Here is a 17,254-nt window from a genome sequence, read left to right as displayed (position 1 = left end):
AGTAAATCAATGTATAATTAAACGACGCTCAGGAGCCTGAGTGTGCGCGTGTTAGTAGAAAACCTAACTGTGTGTAATTATAGACATACACATGTATACTAATAATATACATTCAGGTGGTCTTTATTTTATGCACAGCCTGACAGCAGCAGATGCAGCAGCTAGTCTATTGTCTAGAAAACAGTCTGCTTAAATAAGTCCTTCCACTTTGCCACCTGGTGCCACACACACACGCACATACACACACATCTACATTTCCCATAGCTAATTCTGCATTATAAACCTGGTGTTGGAATAGTCATTACTGCTAAATGTCTTGCAAGCACTTGACATTAGAGATTGATAAACAAAGGACGCTCCTGTGTGCATGGGTCTCTCATGCAGCCCAGCCAACAATAAGCAGAGATGTGAGGGGGGCGGTGAGGGGGGGGGGGGGGTGCAAGGCGCCCGCTCCATCGTGCTGTTTGTTGCCAACCAGCCTGAACACAAGTCTCAAGGAATGACAAATAAATAAACAAAGCGTCCGGGTGGGGTGCTGCGTGGATTACCTTGGTAGGAAGTGCACCGTCTCCTTCTGCGCCGTCTGCGCGATGCATGGGTGGATTTACAACTGGAAGAGGCTTCCTCGGTTGTGGTGTAATCCAGTGGCAGCCCGGCTCCACTCAAAAAGGAGGCTCTGCCTTACTGAGGGGGATGCATGTCACGCGCGGCCGCCGTCCTGCGGCTCCTCGACGCCTTTCAGGGGGGCAGAGGTGGTCGGTCGGTCGGCTTCAGGTGCTGAAGCTGGTTGATGTCATTGAGAGCCGCGCTGTCTTCTGCCTGAATGTCCTCCTCCTTTTCTCTCTTCCTCCCCCTCCCAGCTCTCTCCTTCCTCTCTTTCATGCACACGCCGGAGCTCTTCCCCCACCACCCTCCCCCCGACGTATGACGTGATGCAGGACAGGTCTCCTATAGCAACCGTATCCCCCCCCCCCCACCCCATCATATTACCCCCATTTCCAGATAGCCACCCCATCAAACTGGACCGCTGACTGGTTGAATAGCCTACCGGGTTGGGCTAAGGATTGTTTTTTGGTTATCCAGAGACTGAAAAAAAATTAAAAAAAAAAAAACATTAACAAATGCACAATATAATGTCTAATTATCAATGTTATGTTTTTTTTTTCCTATCCACCCCAACATAGCAGAACACATATGTCCACAGTGGTACAATAATCTATAATGGGATCTAATTCTGCCTTATAAAATGAATATGCCTGCATGTTGCAGAGCTGCACATTACAAAGAAAGCGTTTCAAAAAGATCGTATCGTATTGGACCTCGTTTGCAAGATACTGAGTGGATAACATATATATATATATTTATATATATATATATATATATATATATATATATATATATATATATATATATATATAAGAAAAATAATAAAATGATTACATTGCTTTATGTTTAAACAGACAGCTTACTGCCCAGTAGCATATACACATATGCCAAAAAAAAGAGAGAAAAGAAAAAAAAAAAACATAATTTTGTTGTTTGACGACTAAGACAAACCTCACAAGATTTGAAAATGCAGTTGCAATAAAAAATGACGGCCAGCCATTGAAAAGTGCAATTATTAAATAGATTCAAATGATTCTCTTGTCGGCTCATTACCAGCTAGATTTTTGGCAAATAAAGACAATTTACAATAGGGGTTGACTAACTGAGGGGAATTATTATAGATATTTAATTTATTACAACGTTTGCATGAAGAAGGTAGTTTATGAGGTACAGGTCGAACATAAAAGTATAGTGTAAAACCAATTCTAGTCAGTATAAAGCCAATTAATTTATTATGGAACATGTATGTGACATTTACAGGCTTTATTCCTTGGATACCCATAAACTTACATTTCTGCTTATCCAACCATTATAATGGTTATATGTCATGAACTTTTTAAAAAATTTACTTATAATTTCAAAGAATGGCTGTATATTACAGTACTCATTTCTGCTGATACACGGCCAGTCTATTGTTTAGAACAAGGACATGGTGGCCTACGGTCTCAACACTTTTGCTTTGTTCACCGCGCCATCTAGCGGCGACTTGCTGTTACAACGCTTTACAACAGAAGACAACAAAAGGCCTATTCAGTTCATTGACAAAATAAATGTGTCCAATGTTAGTAATTTGGAGGTGGTGTAGTTGATGAGACAGGAATGTTGTAGTCATCACAACGTTTAAATGTCATGATGAAAGCAACCAGAAAGTCACAACTTTTACCAGAGAATGGAGACTAACCGGTGGTGACATACACCTGAAAACCAACAGTGGTGGCTAACCTAAGCACGATCAAAAGCGCTGACCTCTATTTACAACCAAAATTCTACTATTGGTTCCATGAAATTGTATTATTTATTCATTAGTCTACTCTTCATTTGGTTGCAATGCTTCCTGTATGTAGTAGTAGTAGTCTATAGCAGAGGTCCCCAACCCTGGTCCTCAGGGACCGGTATCCAGCCTGTTTTCCATGCCTCCCGCAGCCAACACAGGTGATTCATATCTTCAGCTAATCAGCAATCTCTGGAGAAGGCTGATAACGATCTCCACCTGTGTTGGCTGTGGGAGGCATGGAAAACAGGCTGGATACCGGTCCCTGAGGACCAGGGTTGGGGACCTCTGGTCTATAGTATGTGGATGAATGATTTGTTTTGTCTAGTCAGATTTCTGCCTCTATGTGCTGCCAAATCAATCTAATTTGCCCAGTCACTAGCGTTGGCCTACCTAACTTAACCTATGTTAACAAAGGGACTGTTTCTTCAACTAATCAAATTTAAAATGATGACACCAGTGATGACATCAGCATTTTTCCATCCTCTCGTTAGTTGGTCAGAGCAAAAATTGTTACTGCAAACCATTATGCTAAGGGAAGTCAACCCCAAATTTTTATTTGCAATATTACAGGAAAAGTCAACACAAACATTTTCTTTACAATAATATGTTCAGCCCCACTAGTCTAAACATGGTATTCTGATCAATATTGCATTCATGAGAGAAAAAAAAAACAAGTTAGACAGCAAAAATCCTTCTGTTATCAGTCTCACGGGGCGGCCATTTTTTCACTTGGTTATTACCTGTTCAACTGCGATGTCATTTTCAGTCGACAACAAATGACAAAATGGCTGCCCCCTGAGATTGTTTAAAAAAACAGCTGCAATATTAATCAGAATACTGTGTTTAGACTAGTGGGGCTTAACATATTGTAAAATAAAATTTGGGGGTCGACTTGCCCTGTAATATTCTACAATTAACATGCCCGTCTTCATTTTTGGGACAAATGAGCTCACAATGTTTGTCATTTCACCCACAATAAAGGGCATCTCTGTTGACCGAGCGCCATGGGTGCCAGTCACCCGGTGACCTGCCTGAGTGGGACGTGTGACACACGGTCCCCAATTTCAGAGCAGATGCTGGGCAAAAACAGCCCTAAAATTAGAAGGGCGAGCACCCCGTCTCTAAAGCTGCCCCGCAGCAGTGACGATCACGACACTATTTATACTATGAGCGCACGACTCGCAACGATCGGGTTTCTGTTATTCTTTATATCAGTAAGCTGCAGTTTAACCGAGTCCGCCAAAGCTCGCGTTTTAGTGAAGAGACTGCTACAAATAACACTATAATGCACTGAAAATGACTTTCTAATGTTCAAACGTGCATAATTTTATGGATGAGGCTAAGCGGCCAGCGCAACAATTTTAAGCCATTTAAAAAGAGCTCATTGTCTTATGCACAAGTGTAAGAAACAGCTGCATAGATGAATTATAAATAATAAATAAGAGATACGATTACAGCACAGAGTTCCTGCTGCCATACTGAATTTTATTCAGGCGTTCTGACACACACGTCATGTTCATACCAGCCAGAAAGTGGAAGGCAGCAACAGTCTGCACCTGAATGTATGTCCATTATTTGAATCTGCATTTGAGGCGGTGGTGCTTCCAGCCTGGACACAGAGCAAACATTCAAGAAAACACAAAAGAAACAAGAGACTATTAAAAATAAGACTGAGATGCAAGAGTGGCCACAAAGCGAATGGATTCAATTTGTGAGAATTGCGTCTGAGGTTAAATTGGATTTTAGACGGTTGGACACAAAAGAGTACCAGGAAAATCTGTTTGTGTCACAAGTGTCGTGGATGCTGCCGCATGCAAGGTAAATGAATTGAAAAGCGATAAGTTTGGATGTTAAGGCATTTCTAGGAAATCTTCGGAATAAAAAAAAAAGTCTATAAAGTAGTTCTATTTTTCACCTGTGAGAAGCAAATTAGAAGTCATCCAGTAGTCCGATCAGTTCACAGTGATTCTTTGCTTCAAATACTGCCAGACACACCCGTTTTTAGATTTTTTTTCTTTGTCTCCCAAAATGACCTGAGGAATTCCATGTACCAAAGGAAATTATTATTTTGTCCTAATCACAATGTTTGTGGCTTCACACAACCCCCCACAATTGGCAAATTTGGCACAGCGAGTTTAACATCCTTGCAAACAGCAACCAACCAGAAACAATAAATACGTACAAGCAAGTGTGCTGGTTGGCTTTGCGGAATCATCCATTCAGAATATGGCAAAAACCATCATCTCAACATCAAGCTTTTTATTGGACAGGGTGTGGGTCTTTCACTAAATTCACCCATTTACACAGTAACATCATGCCACTTTTTGTCAGATTTCATTGTAAATGCTGGACTGAACATCTGGTGGTACAAAGGAGGAGTAAAGCAAGCAAAATAGTGTCATCAGGAGACAATAATGGAGGTCAGTGCAGCTCAATAAAAGCTTCCATCTCCTCCGAGATGAGTCCCCTGTAAGGAAGTCTGTGCTTTTCCACTGCGCGAGCCGCCAGGCACTGAAGGGTGATGTAGTTGAGCGGGTAGAGAGTCGGGTCGCCCATATTGTGCTCATCCAACAGCTCGTAGGCCGCCTTCCTCTGCGCGTTGGTGGCGTCAAAGTGCGCCCCAGCCTTCATGAGAAGCGCCATGATCTCCGGGCAGCCGTTGCAGGCGGCCACGTGCAGCGGCGTGTTGTTCTCGCAGTCCCGTGCGTCCACGTCGGCGCCGCACTCCAGCAGCAGCGACGCCACCGCCAGGGAGGGGAAGCGGCCCACGGGGTATCGGCCCACCGACGTGGTTTCCTTATCCACGGCCATGTGCAGCGGCGTGAAGCCGCAACGGCCACGGGGGTTCAGCTTCAGCAGGCGGTAGACCGTGTGCTTCTTCCGGTGCTCCTGCTCGGGGTTGCACTCCAGCTTCTCCAGCAGAAAGATGAGATGGAGGATGATGGCGAGCGCCTTTGTGAACTGCGGGGCCTCTGGCGGATTGTCCTTCTGTGCCACGGCTCGCTCCACCTCCCGCACGCTTTTCCCCAACACGGTCATCAGATCGTGGAAGGTGATGCGTGTTGACAGGGTGCCTTTCGCGCGGTCTTGGAGGACAAAGGAGAAGAGCTCGGCGAAGGACAAGAAACTAGAGGCCGTCATGGGGCTGAGCGGGTCCAGGTTGCTCTGCTGCATATCCAAAGCGTATTTCCACAAGCTGATGCATCTTTCAAAATTACCCGAGTCTGCGTAGACAGCTCCCCTGTAGCGGATGTAATAGGAGGTGTCCGGGTGGGATGGTCCCAGGATGCGCTCGCGAACTAACAAAGCCTGCATCCTCATCTCATCGGGGTCAGTGATCAGAGCCTCCAGCTCCTCTGCGCTGTTCACCTCCTTCGCACAGCCATAGGCAGGCACGGGGGGCCCGGGCGGGGGCTTGCTCAGGCTCCCTGCTTTCTCCCCTGGCTGCCTCAACTCCATGGCTCGCCTCCAGTATTTCATCGCTCCCAATAGATCCCGCTTTTTGTCCACAAAAGTGGCTCCGAGCAGCTCAAGTGCATCTATGCGTTCCTCCCTGGAAGTGCGGGGCTGGTGGGCGAGGTACTCCACAATGTTGGTGTGACCTGTAACACTTGCGGCGAGAAGCGGGGTCATCCCATAACCATCTCTTTCCATGCGAGCGCTGCACTTTAACAACATCTTCATGATGTCAAGGCTGCCAGATTCGGCACAGTCATGAAGGGCCGTGTTTCCTTTGACACTTTTGCGGTTGACGTCAGCACCACGGTCCAGGAGGAACTTGGCGATCTCCTTGTGGCCCTTGTAGCAGGAGATCATGAGGCAGGTGTGGCCGTGTCTGTTGGCCACCTCCATGTCAGCTCTGTGCTCCACCAGGTAGCGGACGATTTCCAAGTGGCCATCGAAGCAGGCAGCTCGTAGCGGAGTGGAATTAGTTAGCGTTGCATTGTTCACCGAGGCACCGTGTTTTAACAGAGTCTTGACAACCGGGAGGTGACCGGCAGCCGAAGCCGCCCATAACGGCGGAGCTCCTTCGATAGTCTCGCCGTCAAAGTTCACCGAGCCGCCGAGTTCGACATTTGCTTTGCAATGTTCAAGGAGGTAGTCTACCACATCTAAATGTCCATATCGCGACGCTATCAAGAGAGGGGTGCCTCCCTGTGTTTTCTCTTCGGCTAAAGCTTCGAGCTCTTCGGGAGTTTTGTTGCTCAGCAACTTCTGGATAAGTTTCAGCTTACCATCTCTGGCCGCGTTGAACACCGCCGTCGTTATATCCATTGTTAAAGGCTCCGTGTTGCCTCGCAGGACATGAACCCCATAACCACTCGCTTACCACCAAAAAGGTGAGTTTGGCTTTTAAAAGCACGAACAACCAATTTTGGTCCGGGCTCTGCTTCGAGCTCTCATCTTTCTTCCATTTTGAGGGCGCTGGCAAGATGGCGTTTGTGATGCTTGACAGTGCTGTGTCTACGGTGGCCGTGGTGCATTATGGGTGATTTAGTGCTAACCATAAATGTGCAGACACCTTTTCTCAGCATAATAAACTACACTCCCACAATGCAGTGGTTTTAAATGGCCTACAGCTGATGGGTTCGTTTGGTATTCTTACCGAACAAACAAGCTACACTCAATTCCTTCGGTAGTTTCGGCCTATCACTATTTTCCGCGTTACCACTCTTACAAACCCAACACTCCCTTCGGCATACATTGGCGTTACATTTTTGGAAACGTACATGCAATTTTAATCTTCGTCTTTCAAATCGGCATTAGACCCACACCTGTTTCAGTGTTTTGTCGTTATAATGGATTTCAACTAGTTTTATTGTTTTGTTTTATGTTTAAATTGTTTTCATCTTCTTCTTATTTATAATTTTATTAGCGTACAACACTTTTCCAGCTGTGATTGTTTTTAAAGTGCTTATTAAAGTTGAGTTGAACGTTTAGTTATTCTGATAATGTTTTCACAATCGTTCGATATCTGCAGTTAATGTATTTTTCTTCTACTTTCAGTATCATAATCATGTTCAACAATCTCGTCGCAGAAGATCCAGTTTAGTGACTGAAACGTGTCATTATATACTTTGACCAGCAGAGAGTGCTAGGATACCTTTTTCATGGTGAGTTTTGTTGTGTATTTCCCTTTACTGTAACAGTGGTTCTTTTTTTTAGTTATTTAGTTATATTTTTTTAGTTTAGTATTCAGTAACGTTGTAGGACTAAGTGTATCAAAAAATAAATATACTACTATACTACTACTACTATCGGTACTCAAATGAGTCAGTGAAACATATAGCACATAAATGCTAGATTTGAAAAAAAAAACACACCTTAAAACAAACAATTCGTAAAGATGAAATGCAAATACATTGAATTTAAAAGTCAAATACAACAGAACTGGAGTGACCCATTTGGGTACCGGTTGAGGGAGCCTGCGTACCACACTTTGGAAATCATTACTTTTTGTATTCCACTGGAGGCTATTAAAATCTAAAAATTCCTAACCTCAATATACTGTAACTCACCTATCTTGAGAAGAATGGTGATTGCCCTGTGTTTCTTAAAAGTAATCAAGACATGATTTTACTTCCTGTTGCCCTTTACACTGCGAGGCACATTTCAATCAGATCGTTCTTTCCTCATATTAAACAGGGACTTCCTATTCACAGAGACAATATTTTGTGCACATACGTGACATTAAGCCTCTCAAATGTCTTCCAATTTCCTCTTGACCCACAGGACCCCTTCTGTAGACTTGTCAGTAAAAAAAAAAGGGGGGGGGGCAAGAACAAAACCTTTTGAGGGCATGAAATAATTAAAAATAATAATTTATAACCCACTTAAACATAGTTGCAATTAACTCTTTGACTGCCAGACGTTTTCAGAAAAGGGATGCCGCCAGTGCCAGCCGATTTAAGCATTTTGACTGATCTTTTAAGGTCCACAGTAAATGTTGTGTTTGGACTATGGAAACACACATACTACCAAATGAAAGATTGAACTCTCATCTTTCATCAGTTGTTCCTACCTTATTCCGTTCTTCAGTAATCAACAATATAAAATGGTTAGTTTCACCAAAATGCTCTGTTTTGAAACAAAAAACGGAGAAAACAAGCTTTTTGTGAAACGATATTATTTCATGCACTCTAGTGAATTCTTTTTGTCTTTTTGTCCATGAATGATGCCACAAACACCTAAATAGTGCTTTACTTCTGTAAAACACTACCACCAACAATGAAAAAGTGTTTTTTCATAGCAAAATACGTTTATTTCCATTCAACAGTGTAACAATTTGACAAAACAATTTCGCAAACTATTTACAAATGTGTGCAACTGTGATACTATTTACAATTATGTGGATGTTTCAAATACAGTATTTCTTTTTGTAACACTCCCCTGCGTGCAAGGAGACGGAGCATGATTTGCACAACAGATTCGTTTCACTGCGATTGCCCCTTTCGCGTGCAGACGTTACACTTTCTTGACGGCCTTTTTTTCCGGGGAATAGCAAGTAGCAGACTGTACCCACTCCTCCGATGAATATGCATTGGACTCTTCATCGTCCGATTGAACGTCCGCCTGTGCAGAAGTGCTCGGTTGTGCTCCGCGTTTTCCGGTGTTAGCATCGCTAGCCGGTGAGGCTTTATGACGTGGTCATAGCCGCTGCGTCAACGCTTCCAACTTCGGCGTCAACCTCGGAGCCACCATCATCATCATCATCGTCGTCATCACTGTGCTCTTTAGCATTGGTCGATGAATTGCTTGCAACGGATCGCCATTGTTCGCTTCCTCAGCCATCTAGCTCCGCCTCACGTCTTCTACTGCCGCGTCAACGCTTCCAACCTCGGAGTCACCATCATCATCATCGATGATGATCATCGTTGTCATCAATGTGCTCTTTAGCACTGGTCGATGCTTTTCGTCTTTGAAAAAAATGCTCAAGCGTGAGCTGCTTGCAACCGGTCGCCATTTTCGCTTCCCATCCCCAGCCATTGTCCCCTCTAGCCCCGCCTCACGTCTTCTACTGACGCCTACCCAATCTTGTCAAAAGAGAGTCATTGCTGCCATCTAGGGGCCAAAAATAGTCATTAGGCTAACTAGATCTGCTTGAAACTTTCACCACAGCTGGCCAAGGCTTTCCTCTACCCGTTTCCCCCCAAAAAAAAAAAAAATTGGAGAACGTCTTTTAACGTCCTTGGCGGCCCTCCGTAGGTTTTTACTAAACGTCATTTAACGTTTTTGGCAGTAAAAGAGTTAAAAACAACAGCAAATATTTAAAAAAAAATCTTTGGAACATAAAGAAATGTATTTATTATTTCGACAGCAAGTCACTTATACAGCAGCCTGAGGGGTGTTACATTCAGTAGCCAATACATTACCAAATACGAAGTGTGTCAAAAACAAAAGGGCATTATTCATTTGGGATAGCACAGTTTATACATTACCATTTGGCATCGTTGCAGGAATACAGATCCCATGTAAACTAGACCATACAACTCATCAATGGTGATACATTGTGCAACTCGGGATGAAATACACAAACAAGGTTGCACTTTTTCAATTGTAAACTGTAGTGAAACTGCAGCTTCCTAGTTAATGGTTTTTGGTTTGGCTTTTAGTGTGCAAGATACATCTCCTCCAGGATTCCTTTCATCTGTCCAGTATTGATCAGATCTGCGAAGTGGAATGAAAGCAGAAAATGAAGGGCTCTGAAGATGAAGGGCTGCTTGTTTTCCACCAAAGTTTTGACAGGGATTCCCTACAGGCCTGTGAGCAGCTCACTAAGCAGCACTTTCCGTTCTCCGAGAAGCATGTCTCTCTTCAGGCTGGTTCCCTTATTCACAACCTTTATCTTCATGGCCAGACTTTTGACTTGCCCCTTAGGCAGTGAGTCAAAAAAAAAGTCCTCGTTGAAAACTGGATTCCTGCTATTCTTTATAATGGTGCTTCTCTGTTTCTGTTTCTTGCCAGGTTTCAGGTAGAGCGCCACGCAGCAGTTGATGCTCTTAAGGTCTGTGTGCTTGCCATAAATGGCCTCCGCCATTAGCACGCGAACTCTCAACCTCGCTGCCTCCGGGTCGTAGTGCGTGCTAAGTCTGAGTGTTCCGCCCTTGTGCAGGTTAATGGTGTGCTCGCGCTGCAGGGTGTCAGATGCCAAGGCCCTCGAGCTGCTACTCTTGCATTTGCGGAGGGCGGGAGAAGTAGCGCAACGCATACGCCGGCGCTGCATGTTGGGGCTGTTGTCGGCAGAGCTGCAATCATCCGTGGAGAGAGAGCTGTGCCGGGCCAGTGAGCGCTTGGCACGAGACACCTAGAAACAGACGAGAAACACAAGCGTCAACTGGTAATACACAGAAAGAAACCTGCATGTAAATATGACTCAGGCCCCGTCCAGACGGAAGCAAAGCCGGCTTTGTTCCTCAAACAAATCTCGTACACACAGAAGCATTTCAAGACGCTGATGATGTTTAACAGCTGTAATGTATATGCCAAGTCTGGAGTGGCGCTGTAGCGCAGCCACAGGGTAGTTAACAGAAACCGTAGAAGAAGAATCAGCGAAGAAGACAAACACTTTTTTTTTCCTAACTTTCTACAGAAGAAACATGGCTTTGCATGTATCAAAACAACATGAAAAAGACGAACACAGAAGATGTGACGATGGCGGCTGATTCAAGTACAACACCGCTTGTTGAATGTGGGAATAAAGAAGCAAAATATGTTGCTGCAAAAGCATAAGCAAGCTAAGGAGGCTGCGCAAAACGACTACGACTCGGCTATCCGCCATTGTTGTTGACAGACTGACGGTTCGTGCGCAGTCACGCGAGAATTGGCGCCTACGTCATCAAACTACGACAATACGCCGTCATCGAGCTGCGACCACTACGTCATCACTGGAGGAGTATCCTGCGTATGGTGTCCAGACGGACGCTTACGGGGTGCGTTTTGAAAATCTCTCCACTCTGGAGCCCGGTTTCAAAAGTGATCGGTTTTAAGCTCCAAAACCGCGCCGTCATGTGGACGAACGGCTTAAACGGTAAGAAACTTGTGAGGATACATTGAAACTGGCTTTCATGTGGACGGGGCCTAAGAACTATGTGGAGCTCTCCAATTCGCATTATATTAAAACATGAGCGCCTTCGTTCACATCAGCGCTTAATTGGCAGAGTGACAAATTGGCCCATTTCTACTATTACGACATGCAGTTAGCTAGCTAGCTATGCCTACACTAGGGTGACCAGATGTCCCAAATCAACAGTCCAATTTTGGGCCTTTGTGTCAGAAGTCCCAGCAGATTTCGCCAGCCTCATCGTTTTGTCTCCCTTTTACGCAAGTCCCGTATTCTCATCCACTAGCGGCCATGTTTTTGTCGTACCGGAACTAGAACTATACTTCCTGCTTCTGTGCCTAAGAATCATGGGAAATATAGTCCTACTAAGCTCCATGTGGTGTGTCAAATTTAGAAGACATTTAATTTCACATAACATGGACTAAAATCATTTCTAAATCATCACTATTTTGTGGTCTGAAGAACAACAACAATATAAATGACATCACTACTCTTTTGTTCATGACTCCAGTATTATTTCCTGCAATACAACACTACCATTGAGAGCAGGAGTTACATAAAATTTTGAGAAAGATTTTTCCATCTCCTTATGAAAGGGAGCCATTAATCGATGAACTCATTCATCTTCTTCTTAACTGATCATGGAAATGCTGGAAAATATCCACCCCTATTTTGCAGCCTTGATCCTTCAACAGTTCTGGAACATAAATTTGTGGCTATGGAAAAGTATCATTTGAAATATGATTAAGTTGTGCTAATATCTTAGTCACGAAACAAATCCAACTCAAGGTACAACTGTATTACTTATACTATTTCTGACTACATATTCAAACCACCTTCATTTCTGAAAAATAAAAATCAACTCTTGCCTTATTTTGTGTCTCCTGTGTGATGGAGCGCAGGAGCGAGGCCGAGCGGGACAGCAGAGGAGAGTTAAAAGGCGACGACTCCGCTGAGGAGCAGGTGTCACTCTCTCCGCCACTGAAGTAGCGATAGGGATTGGTGTTGGTCGGGGCTAGATGTGTTCCCCCCGGGGATCGCCTCTGGGAGTTTGGGGAGGTCAGAGGGCTGTTGGGGTCGCTGTGGAACAAGCTCTCTTTGCGTCGGGTATGAGGAGACTCCACCAGGGTGGAAAAGCCATAGGAGGTTTGGGCTTTGGGGACGTAAGGCAGTGACATCGCGGTCTGTGACTGAGGGTCTGCGTTGGTATTGGCGTCCAAAGTCACGGCGGCTGGTTCGTCTGCACTCTCAATTTGGATGATGTGACGGTTTGCTGACTTTTGGAGACTGCGCGTATCACCTCCCAAACGGGAAAAGAGGCGAGGGCTGCAGGGGTTTTTGCTGCTGCGAGCTCTGGGGCTCTGGACGCAGATGACGTGATCGGAGGTGGAGGGTCGTAAGGCGGAGTGGTGCTGAGGCTTGGGGCTTGCTGTCTCCTCCGGTGGGCAGCAGATGAGTTTGGGGGGGATGAAAAAATCTGGAATTTTTTCGGGGGTGAGCACATTAGCGTATACGGCCACAGGAATGGCCTCAGTGGTCTGTGGGGGCTGAGATTGAGTTCCACTGCTCTCCATTTTGTTGCGTAGCTTCTCCAGTAGCCACATGTCCACCTAGGAGTGCCAAACAACCAGTTCTGCATTAACAAATAAATCTTCTTTTTTATTTTTATGAAAGTAGTATCTGAGATAGTCAACAGAACTCATATAGCTTATCTACAGGGTGATTAAAAATTAACCCCCAATTTTAAATCTATATTTTTTTGTGTAACCTTTATTGAGCCAAGGCACCCATTTTACATAAGAAAAATCTCACGGCACACCACCAAATATAAATGTCACAAAAAATAAGACTACTGGAAAAAATTCTCACACAACTTTACGCACAAATTGACTTACTCGGGGTGAAATCAGGGCTGGTCTAATTGAATGCATGGCTGATGTACTCACAGGAAGCATAACGTATTTGGTTTGTGTCAGATCGGCAGGTTTGTGGTGGAGCTGGTGGCAAAAAGTGGAGGACCCAAGCACAATCCTCCCCCCCAAAAAAGTCCAAAAATCATTTAACAAGGTGACAACGGGAGAATCAAAACATTCAACATCAAAGACTATGGCGAAAACATGACTGAACTAAATACAAACAAAGTGACGTGACAACAAGGCACACCTGAACAAGACACAATTTGTCTGAGGGAGCTGATTGGTGGACACAAGGAACAGTGCTCATGAGAACAGGACATGATGACAAAAACAAGTAGTCACTGCCATTGACGGCTATAGACATCAAAAATGTATTTTAACTATTTCTATTAATTAAAAAAAAAATCCACTTTTGCCAACAAGAATATGAAAACCTAGATTTTTTTTTTAATTGTAAATTTAGAACAGATTTTAAAATTTGAGATTAATCGTTAGTTAACTAGTGAAGTCATGTAATTAATTACAATTTAAAAAATGTAATCGCCTGACAAGCCTAATTTAAAAAATATATATTAAAAATAAGGGGCATTTAATCTGAATTAATCGCATTAGAATTTTATAGCTGTTATTAATGTACAATAAAAAATATAAAGGTTTTCATAAAAAAATGAAATGAAATGAAAAATTGTTAGACTAATAGAAATAGTTCACATGAATTGTTTACGTCTATAGTCGTCAATGGCAGTGAATGAGTTAAAATTTGATACATGCACAAGAATTTGCTACCAGTCAACCACCAGGAACTCCTGAACTTCCACAGTATTTGGCTAACAAAGACTTACTCTTTTTTTGTTTTTGTTTTACCAACCTTTCATTAAAAAAAAAAGTCACATGAAAATCAAATCTTCAACATTCTCACTGCTGATAACTGTCCAGATTTCTTTTTGTAAAGGTAGGTGCATTTTGGCATGCATGTTATTGTGATGAATATACCCGGCATCTTGTCTAAAGTCATCCCCACATTACGCATCATACATTACAAAAACACAAAAAATGACAAAAACTTTTATATGAGCGATTGGTAAGTGTTTTAAAAGAGTTACTTTTCAATTGCCCTGTATATGAATATTCAACAAGTCTGCAATATAAATACATTCCCAAAACACACACACACACACACACGAAATGAAAATAGAAACTACAAGCGAATAATAGTTCAACAACAATAAATTGCTTAAAAAGCATGATTTGATATGTTTGAATGACCAAGCAAATGCACATTCCACCACACTACCAAGCATTTGAAAACAGAACTTTTTTTAAAAAAAAATGTACGTGATCACAACAGCATCCAAATTGATTTCTAAAACATTATTAACATTCCTTGGAAAATGTCGGTTTCACCCAACGGACCTACTTGTTCTCTGCCGAACTCCGGCTTCTTCAGAGCACTTTCAAAGTGATGTGTGCGAGCCGATCCGAGGTTGTGTGCTGCTTCAAGTGTGCAGGAAAAAGCAGCGAGATGAGGAGCTCGATTTATAAGATGAGCTGCGCTCAACCAGGAGCCAATCGGCACGTTGTGAAAGCTTCCCAAGATATTGACCGGCAAACTATTCACTACACGCGCGAGCGGCTAGATGGGGGGGAGGGATGGAGGGAGGGTGGGGGGCGGCCGCAAGGAATCCAATTCCTAATCACCTGCAAGGAATCTCACGGGATCACTTATAAAGCGAACGTCGCTGTGATTTCAATTGGCTTTCATTCAAGCTGTATTCCTTTGTTGTTGTGAGGCAGGCACTGCCGGCACTGCCCTTATACTGGAATGCAAATAGGCTATAGTGCAAAGATGCAGAGTCCCTAATTGGAATTTCCAATGGCATGCTGATAATGAGTGTGTGTGTGTGTGTGTGTGTGTGCTCATTGTGTTTTACTCTTTTCCTGGCATTCAATAAACGTCTGTAGCTCTCCTTTCCCACATGAGAGGGCATTAGAAAATGTACGCTCCTCCTACTACTGCTTCCACCAATGATATGAGCATAAATATGAATATAAAACGATGAGCTATAGGCCCTCGCGTCTGTGTTTTTGTGATGAATCATCACAATTTAGTGTTGCCCAAGAGTTGAAGAGTCATTTGGGCATAATCTTTTTTTTTTTTTGGTGACTCTTATTTATACAATCGGAACATAAACAATCTAAAAAGATAATTGTTGAACCAATTTAAGAGTTCAAATTGAATTGTTGACCAATAAAATTGCTTCAATTGGTAACACACAGTTGAATTAAGTTAATCGAACTGTAACACATTTCTGTAAAAATCTACAGTGAAAAATACAGCAACTTAACATCTTTTTTTTAACAGTATTTAACTGTATGCTGCAACGCATTATGGTTGAAACAAAGTGCATTATGGGAAAAAAACAAAGTACAGTAAGAAAGTAATTTTGCTGTATAATAAGCAGTAAAATACTGTACATTTTACAGCATTTATGTTTTGGCATGTATATATGTGGATTACAGTTAAATACTGTAAAGATTGTCGGGTTTAGGCGGTGGGTAACTCTATAGAAGAAGCAAATAGCGGACCCTGTTGGTGAGTTTTGGTAAGTAATATTTTAGCGCGAGGGCAGTCTGCATTGTCTTTACATCGCATTTCTCCGATAAACAGGCAACATTACAGCTAACATTCATTTATGCATTCAGCTGCAGAACGCAAGGATTGATTTTACAACGATGGCGGCACAGTGGTTGACTGGTTAGCATGTCCGCCTCCCAGTGCTGAGACTGTGAGATCGAGTCCGGGCTTCGGCCTTCCGGGGTGGAGTTTGCATGTTCTCCCTGTACCTGCGTGGGTTTTCTCCGGGTGCTCCGGTCTCCTCCCACATTCCAAAGACATACATGGCAGGTTACTTGAACGCTCTAAATTTGTCCCTAGGTGTGGATGGCTGTTTGTTTCTGTGAACCCTGCGATTGGCTGGCAACCAACAGGGTGTAGCACATGGCTGCACATTTTACCTTCACAAAAATATGTATTCAGTGCTCCGCTGAATATAAAAATAAAGAAAGTGAATAAAATAAATATATACATGGAAAATAAAACAAAAACAATTTCTGTACATGGCCTAATCAATGGCACAGCTTGCACCCTGCCTCAGAGCAATGACTTTTTCTTCTTCTGTTGTATGCCAACTGTCCAATAGGCGGCCCGTTGACGCTCAGCATCATACATGCAGCAAGGTGATTGCTCTGCAGACTATTTCTTAAATCAGTCTAGACCTAAAAATACAATGAAATTGTTTCTCTTAATTTACTACAACCCACATTTTAATGCTGTACCCGAATAATGTTGAAAAAAAATTCTCAACACATTTAGGGTCCCAGCCTGATTGCCTGAGTTTCCCTGCTGCTTTCTCTCCTATACTCTTATCTGTTACTCCTGCACCATCCGGCACTGCTCCTTCATTTTGTCCCACTACTCCCTGTCTAATGTAATTCGCCTTATATGAAAACATAAAACATGAGCGTTATATAACCAATGTCATTTTTTAATTTTTCTTATCTATCATCATTTGAGTCACTAAATGGCAAGTGGTACCTGATCAGCATCATCTTGATTATTTTTTCTCTTCTTTGAGAAATATTTCAACATGAAAAATGCAGTCAGCAGTTACATAATGACGTGTAGCCATTAATGCAAGCCTAATACTATCAATTACTTTATTTATCTTTATTTATACTGCGTGTTTTAAGTGGAAAAAAACACTTGGTGGTATTTTCGCTGGAGAGGAAGAAAATAAAGTGAACAGTGGCAACGCAAGATGGCCACCGCCAGCTTCAACTTTCTCGCTCAAGCATGAGTAGCACAGGTTTTTTATTATTATTTTTACATCCGTGCTG

General features: G+C 43.0%; 3 protein-coding genes and 1 long non-coding RNA gene across 5 annotated transcripts in view; 1 reads left to right on the top strand and 3 right to left on the bottom strand.

Annotated features, from left to right (window-relative positions):
• Positions 1–871, bottom strand: part of LOC144044846 (receptor-type tyrosine-protein phosphatase S-like) — a 125,714-nt gene extending 124,843 nt beyond the window's left edge. Inside the window, exon 1 of the mRNA XM_077559505.1 lies at positions 549–871. The gene's annotated coding sequence lies outside the window, so the exon portion shown is untranslated. The remainder of the gene's footprint in view (positions 1–548) is intronic.
• Positions 872–3,844: 2,973 nt separating this feature from the next.
• fem1a (fem-1 homolog a) lies at positions 3,845–6,854 on the bottom strand. Its single transcript, XM_077558392.1, has one exon. It carries the CDS (start codon positions 6,653–6,655, stop codon positions 4,802–4,804), a length of 1,854 nt encoding a protein of 617 aa, XP_077414518.1. The 5' UTR covers positions 6,656–6,854; the 3' UTR covers positions 3,845–4,801.
• Positions 6,855–6,874: 20 nt separating this feature from the next.
• Positions 6,875–12,100, top strand: LOC144044162 (uncharacterized). The gene is made up of 4 exons (XR_013291198.1): positions 6,875–7,303; positions 7,388–7,494; positions 10,346–10,385; positions 10,494–12,100. It is a non-coding gene; the product is annotated as an uncharacterized LOC144044162 (long non-coding RNA).
• On the bottom strand, positions 9,662–14,940 carry LOC144044161 (C2 calcium-dependent domain-containing protein 4C-like). 2 transcript variants are annotated; one of them, XM_077558395.1, is made up of 3 exons: positions 14,771–14,940; positions 12,311–13,051; positions 9,662–10,685 (listed from the first exon to the last, which is right to left on the bottom strand). In XM_077558395.1, exons 2-3 carry the CDS (start codon positions 13,043–13,045, stop codon positions 10,134–10,136), a joined length of 1,287 nt encoding a protein of 428 aa, XP_077414521.1. In that variant the 5' UTR covers positions 13,046–13,051; positions 14,771–14,940; the 3' UTR covers positions 9,662–10,133. The 2 variants fall into 2 exon arrangements, with proteins under 2 accessions (XP_077414521.1, XP_077414520.1); XM_077558394.1 differs by having other exon boundaries at positions 14,775–14,940.
• Positions 14,941–17,254: the final 2,314 nt, after the last annotated feature.

This window comes from Vanacampus margaritifer, chromosome 2, assembly GCF_051991255.1.
Source record: "Vanacampus margaritifer isolate UIUO_Vmar chromosome 2, RoL_Vmar_1.0, whole genome shotgun sequence".
In the NCBI taxonomy this organism is placed as follows: Eukaryota; Metazoa; Chordata; class Actinopteri; order Syngnathiformes; family Syngnathidae; genus Vanacampus; species Vanacampus margaritifer.
This window is presented reverse-complemented; position numbering and strand designations above follow the sequence as displayed.

What these genes read in the sequence shown, in the direction of transcription:
- fem1a (XM_077558392.1), bottom strand. Translation starts at nt 6,655, where the DNA reads ATGGATATAACGACGGCGGTGTTCAACGCGGCCAGAGATGGTAAGCTG.
- LOC144044161 (XM_077558395.1), bottom strand. Translation starts at nt 13,045, where the DNA reads ATGTGGCTACTGGAGAAGCTACGCAACAAAATGGAGAGCAGTGGAACT. An exon ending in CACAGGAGACACAAAATAAG is followed by an intron (nt 10,686 to 12,310) that starts GCAAGAGTTGAT and finishes GTCTGTTTCTAG; the next exon opens with GTGTCTCGTGCCAAGCGCTC.